The sequence below is a fragment of the Oncorhynchus mykiss genome, chromosome 23 (genome assembly GCF_057628025.1).
Source record: "Oncorhynchus mykiss isolate SJ-2025 chromosome 23, ASM5762802v1, whole genome shotgun sequence".
NCBI classification, from domain to species: Eukaryota; Metazoa; Chordata; class Actinopteri; order Salmoniformes; family Salmonidae; genus Oncorhynchus; species Oncorhynchus mykiss.
In genome coordinates, this window is record NC_143044.1 from 54,557,501 (window position 1) to 54,564,643 (window position 7,143).

The window sequence follows — 7,143 nt, forward strand, 5'->3', positions numbered from 1 at the left end:
GAAAACTATCACGCGCAAATAGACAAGCACTTAAACCTTCTTTCCGTGCCGGTGATCAGTGTTGATTCTAAGACTGGTCATTTTGGCATATGTTAGGCAACAGTTAGCAATGTTGACCAAAAATAAACAGGTTAAACATTTAATAATAACGTGTAAGCAAACCATAGCAATTCTTTAACTTCTTATTTTTCACAAAAATACTTCTCAGATCATCACGTCAATGACGAACCACATTAAAAAAAAACGTAAAATAATAATTACATGTGAAGCCTGAATGTGTTGTAGAATCCTGCTGAAATACCATTTTTAGCAGTCGCCTCATAATATTAATAATATCTGTAGAGACTTACCATCCATGGTGTTGGTGTGCACAACCTTATCACGGGTTGTTGTCTGAATGAGAAGCTCCAGCTGGGAGAGAGAGAGAAAGTGTGTGAGAGACAGAGCGAGACAGACAGAGAGAGAGAGAGAGAGAGTCGCCTGGGAATTCCCCGGTGTCTCCGCCCAGAATATCACAGCCTCAGATGCGCGAACGAATGTGCTGCTGTGTAAATATGGATGGGAACGCTAAAAACACATTTATCGATAGATCAATTAGCTATTCCTCTGAAAAGCACATAACTTTCGCATTTACGTTTTTAACTTGGGACAACTTTAAATGAAAACGTGTGATCGGTAGGAATGCACAGTGAGATCAGATGACATTGGCTAAGGGAATTCACCCAAATGAATTAAATGTACAGATTACGTTGATAATAGACTAGTCTACACTTGCGGAGATTTTGCCTATGCGTTGACTACCAATAATGTATTGAACATTACACGAGAGTAATATCATTTGGTTACCTGTAAACATGTCTGTATTTGAGCGGCATTCTCAGTGTTGAGTTGGGGTAATCCCCTCGAGACGTTGAACGCCCACAATTCAGTGGGAATCTCCCAACTAATACAGAACAAGGAAGTAGATGAAACAACAAGACTTATTTCCTATCTATATTTTATTCATACTAATGTAATCATTTATATTATATTTGAGCAAATGTACACATGATGAGTAAAACAATCTGAAGCTACCATCTCGCATGGTTTTATTATGAGTATAAAAGGGGCGCACAACAAGAATGTTTACATTTTTCTAATGACAAACGTGGAGGTAATTGGTCATTGTGTGTCATTGATTTTGGGGATTACAGAAGCATATTTGCTCACAATGCTGTCGAACTCTGGTGAGGTACTGTGCGCCAGTGACGTACAGTCAGTGTAGGAGGGTAGGCAGTGTTCACCCTGTGATAATGTCATACAAAAAAGCTGTTATGAAAAGACAAATGATAAATAATTGTCATGTTCTTTTGATATCTAATGTTTTTCTCAATGATTCTGGTGGTTTTTATGCTCATAATATATATATAATATAAACTCAGGAAAGGTATAAACTCAGGAAAGGTATTATCGCCCTTCTTTCCATCCATTCAAATCTTTGACGCACACAGCGGTTAATGCAGTTCTGCTCCTGGCCTTTCTGCCGCCCCTACAAGAATAGTCACTGTGAGTAAAATGAAGGTGAAAAGACGTCTAAAATGAAAAAAAAAATTATCCAGCCGTTGAAGGTATTCAATTTAGGTTCTGAGTGAAAGTTGAACATGTGTATTTTCTGTACGTTGAAATCAGGTTCATTTTCGGTTTTGAATGAAAGTTGAAAATATGAAATTTAGAGACGTCAATGTTTGGGCCATTTGAAGTCACCAGACCTGGGATTTCGGGTGTTTAGCCCCGAATGATTTTGTCTCAGCCCGGAGAGTCTTTTTCCCTGCTGGGATGGTGTAAAACCAACGAGTCTACACTGTATTTCACACCGCAATGAATACTCCAATCATGAATGAACCTGTCCTGCCCTTTTTAGTGCTGCCTAAAAGCAGCATTTCTGTGTAAGGTGGCACTTTAGGAGGCGGAGTCAAAGTGCTTTTCCAAGACATTTCTGATTCATCCAAAGAAATGTCGGCACGCGCACGCGACTGTTCGTTCTCTGAGGGAGAGAGCGCAAAGATGGAGAACTGGAGGTAAACTGTGTTCTCTTGCTACTACTGTAAACACATTTTGTTAGCCCATGTTGATGCTATTCAGAGTTATTGACCTCACAGTAAACCAGATTAGAATAATTTACATTTCAACATGTTGACTCAAAACCGTACTGACAGATAACATTAAACCAAATCAAATCAAATTGTATTTTTCACATACATGTGTTTAGCGAAATGCTTGTGTTTATAGCACCAACAGTGCAGTAATATCTAACAATACACACAATCTAAAGTCAAGGAATGTAATTAAGAATATATCAATATTTGAATGAGCAATGTCAAAGTGGAATGTTAGGGACTACACAGTCCAGCTAGCAGTGCTGCTAACATTAGCTACCTAGCCAATTTTATGAGCAGGGTTTTGACAGTAATTGATTATCTGGACACTGAATCCAACTTTTGGAGCTATGTTCACCATTCGACAAGTATCACTGACTAACCAACAAGTATCACTGACTAACCAACAAGTATCACTGACTAACCAACAAGTATTACTGACTAACCAACAAGTATCACTAACTAACCAACACGTATCACTAACTAACCAACAAGTATCACTAACTAACCAACAAGTATCACTAACTAACCAACAAGTATCACTAACTAACCAACAAGTATCACTAACTACCCCCCCCCCCCACACACACACTCTACAGTTATATTCCATGCCTTCTGCTAATCTGAGTTTATACAATTCCATCATAATCAAGGTTGGCAGCCTACAATCCCAATCCTGCTATATTGCACCTAACTACAACATTATTTAATGCAAAACATTAATTTGTGGTCTAGGCTGCCACCCGTTGGATGGTTTTGGAACTGCACAGTGTGCGCAGCATTGACTAGCTCACGTTAGTTAGCAGTGATGTGACCAACATCAACATGAGGCTTTTTTTTATATTGCCAATAAAATATTGGACATGGTTAATGAAAACATTGCAACAAAAACGATACAAATACTTTTCCCAACAATTATTCTTAATGGAAAATTACAATATAGTTATGCACTTGTAATTTGTACTTGCTAATAGATTTGTATATACATTTTATTAACACCATATTCCATGGGTTTACTGACCACGATCTGTTGAATTAATATGAACTAGTGTTGATTATTTGACTTCAGGAGAACACAGTGCATGGAAGACAGCAGTGAGATATGAAACATGTTCACTGCTAGGGTGCCAGGCCAAGAGTGTGGGTTGCTTCATTTCGGGCCGCGCAGAGATCAACCCCCCCTCCCACCCGGAGTTGGCCCCAGGTCTTCAGGGTTGAGCCCCGGATGTTCTGAATGTCGAGTGACACCCCTGGTTTGGGCCAAATAAATGCTGGTCCAGACCTGATCAAATCTGAACCAAACATAGACGTCTATAATTGGTTCAGATTTGGTCCAGACTCGACTTAAAAACAATGTCCGTGGATGTGGAAATCAAGTCCAGTCCGGGCCCAAAAAATGCCAGAGGTATAGCCCACAGCAGAGAGGGGCAATTCCAGTCCTCAGGGGCCAGAGTGATGTCACATTCCCCCCCCCCCCCCCCATCCCCAATCAACACAACTGATGAAACTAATTACATTCCAAACTGAAGATCATGATTAGTTGATTACTGGAGTCAGGTGTGTTATTGTGACACCAATCAGGCCCCAGGGGATAGGAGTTGCCCATCCCTGGCCTACAGTGTTGCATGAAATTTGCCGCCCTCGTCAACATGCCGCCATAGACGGTCTGTGTAATCCTGTCTAGTGAGCGGGCCGGCCCTGGGTTCCTGACTCCAGTCACTGTTTTTTATTTAACCAGGGAGGCCAGTTGAGAACAAGTTCTCATTTACAACTGTGACCTGGCCAAGATAAAGAAAAGCAGTGCGACACAAACAACAACAACAACACAGTTACACATGGAATAAACAAACGTAGAGTCGATAACACAATAGAAAATCTATATACAGTGTGTGAAAATGGAGTAAGGAGGTAAAGGCAATAAATAGGCCAATAGTAGCGAAGTAATTACAATTTAGCAAATTAACACTGAAGTGATGGATGTGCAGATGATGATGTGCAAGTTGAAATACTGGTGTGCAAAAGAGCAAAAATGTAAATAAAAACAAATATGGGGATGAGGTAGGTAGTTTGGGTGGGCTATTAACAAAGGGGCTATGTACAGCTGCAGCGATCGGTAAGCTGCTCAGATAGCAGATGCTTAAAGTTAGTGAGGGAGATATAGGTCTCCAACTTCAGCGATTTTTGCAATTCATTCCAGTCACTGGCAGCAGAGAACTGGAAGGAAAGGCGGCCAAAGTGGGTGTTGGCTTTGGGGATGACCAGTGAGATATACCTGCTGGAGCGCGTGCTACGGGTGGGTGTTGTTATGGTGACCAGTGAGCTGAGATAAGGCAGAGCTTTACCTAGCAAAGACTTATAGATGACCTGGAGCCAGTGGGTTTAGCGACGAATATGTAGCGAGGGCCAGCCAACGAGAGCATACAGGTCGCAGTGGTGGGTAGTATATGGTGCTTTGGTGACAAAACGGATGGCACTGTGATAGACTGCATCCAGTTTGCTGAGTAGAGTGTTGGAGGCTATTTTGTAAATGACGTCGCCGAAGTCGAAGATTGGTAGAATAGTCAGTTTTACGAGGGTACTGTTAATGGACAGGGTTGGCAGAGGCAGCTGTGTAATCCTGTCTAATGAGTGGGCCGGCCCTGGGTTCCTGACTCCAGTCACTGTTAATGGACATGACGGATGATTGGCTGAGAGATATTGATGATAAAATTATTGTGGGGGCTATCTTGTTAGACTTCAGTGCAGCTTTTTCACATTATTGATCATAGTCTGCTGCTGGAAAAACGTCTGTGTTATGGCTTTACATCCCCGGCTATAATGTGGATAAAGAGTTACTTGTCCAACAGAACACAGAGGGTGTTCTTTAATGGAAGCCTCTCAAATATCATCCAATTAGAATCAGGAGTTCCCCAGGGTAGCTGTTTAGGCCCTTTTCTTTTTTCTATTTTTACTAACGACATGCCACTGACTTTGAGTAAAGCCAGAGTTTCTATGTATGCGGATGACTCAACACTATACACGTCAGTTACTACAGCGACTGAAATAACTGCAACACTCAACAAAGAGCTGCAGTTAGTTTCAGAGTGGGTGGCAAGGAATAAATTAGCCCTAAATATTTCTTAAACTGAAAGCATCTGTATTTGGAACAAAACATTCACTAAACCCTAAACCTCAACTAAAATTTGGAAATTGAGCAAGTTGAAATGCTAGATTGTAAACTGTCATGGTCAAAACATATTGATGCAGTAGTAGCTAAGATGGGGAGAAGTCTGTCTGTAATAAAGCGCTGCTGTACCTTCTTAACAACACTATCAACAAGGCAGGTCCTACAGGCCCTAGTTTCTACCTTCTTAACAACACTATCAACAAGGCAGGTCCTACAGGCCCTAGTTTCTATCTTCTTAACAACACTATCAACAAGGCAGGTCCTACAGGCCCTAGTTTCTACCTTCTTAACAACACTATCAACAAGGCAGGTCCTACAGGCCCTAGTTTCTACCTTCTTAACAACACTATCAACAAGGCAGGTCCTACAGGCCCTAGTTTCTACCTTCTTAACAACACTATCAACAAGGCAGGTCCTACAGGCCCTAGTTTCTACCTTCTTAACAACACTATCAACAAGGCAGGTCCTACAGGCCATAGTTTCTACCTTCTTAACAACACTATCAACAAGGCAGGTCCTACAGGCCCTAGTTTCTACCTTCTTAACAACACTATCAACAAGGCAGGTCCTACAGGCCCTAGTTTCTACCTTCTTAACAGCACTATCAACAAGGCAGGTCCTACAGGCCATAGTTTCTACCTTCTTAACAGCACTATCAACAAGGCAGGTCCTACAGGACCTAGTTTCTACCTTCTTAACAACACTATCAACAAGGCAGGTCCTACAGGCCCTAGTTTCTACCTTCTTAACAGCACTATCAACAAGGCAGGTCCTACAGGACCTAGTTTCTACCTTCTTAACAACACTATCAACAAGGCAGGTCCTACAGGCCATAGTTTCTACCTTCTTAACAACACTATCAACAAGGCAGGTCCTACAGGACCTAGTTTCTACCTTCTTAACAACACTATCAACAAGGCAGGTCCTACAGGCCCTAGTTTCTACCTTCTTAACAACACTATCAACAAGGCAGGTCCTACAGGCCCTAGTTTCTACCTTCTTAACAACACTATCAACAAGGCAGGTCCTACAGGCCCTAGTTTCTACCTTCTTAACAACACTATCAACAAGGCAGGTCCTACAGGCCCTAGTTTCTACCTTCTTAACAACACTATCAACAAGGCAGGTCCTACAGGCCCTAGTTTCTACCTTCTTAACAACACTATCAACAAGGCAGGTCCTACAGGCCCTAGTTTCTACCTTCTTAACAACACTATCAACAAGGCAGGTCCTACAGGCCCTAGTTTCTACCTTCTTAACAACACTATCAACAAGGCAGGTCCTACAGGCCCTAGATTTGTTGCACCTTGACTAGTGTTCAGCCGTGTGGTCAGGTGCCACAAAAAAGGACTTAGGAAAATTGCAATTGTCTCAGAACAGGGCAGCACGGCTGGCCCTTGGATGTACACAGAGAGCTAATATTAATAATATGCATGTTTATCTCTCCTGGTTTAAATTGAAGGAGAGATTGACTTCATCACTACTTTTATTTATTGCGTTGTGAATTATTCAGATGAAATGTGTCAATATGTTTCTCTTTTAGTGAGGAGGGAGCCATGGAGAGAGAGAGAGAGAGAGAAAGCTAAGAATTTCTGAAAAAAAAAAAAATTTGCAACTCTTTCCATTAACGTTGCCTTCATAAAGGGTTTATGAAGGATTTATACTTAGTTCATCAACTGTTAATAAAACACAATGTGAAGACACAAAATAATTCATAAACAGTTGTAAGAAAACTCATGGGTTTAAAATTGTGATGTAGTCATAAAGAAACTAACGCATGGACAAGTATTAAAGTCTTGAGAATCCTCCGAACACATAATTAATAAATATCCACGGCAGTAA

The 7,143-nt window shown here is 41.2% G+C and overlaps 1 protein-coding gene across 1 annotated transcript in view; it reads right to left on the reverse strand.

The window, feature by feature from the left end:
* The window catches only part of rel (REL proto-oncogene, NF-kB subunit), a 27,774-nt gene extending 26,859 nt beyond the window's left edge, over window positions 1-915 (reverse strand). The window contains exons 1-2 of the mRNA XM_090217711.1: window positions 847-915; window positions 351-411 (exon numbers count right to left, since the gene is read on the reverse strand). Of these exons, the coding sequence (XP_090073837.1) occupies window positions 351-357 (7 nt within the window). The 5' untranslated portion in view covers window positions 358-411; window positions 847-915. The remainder of the gene's footprint in view (window positions 1-350; window positions 412-846) is intronic.
* Window positions 916-7,143: the final 6,228 nt, after the last annotated feature.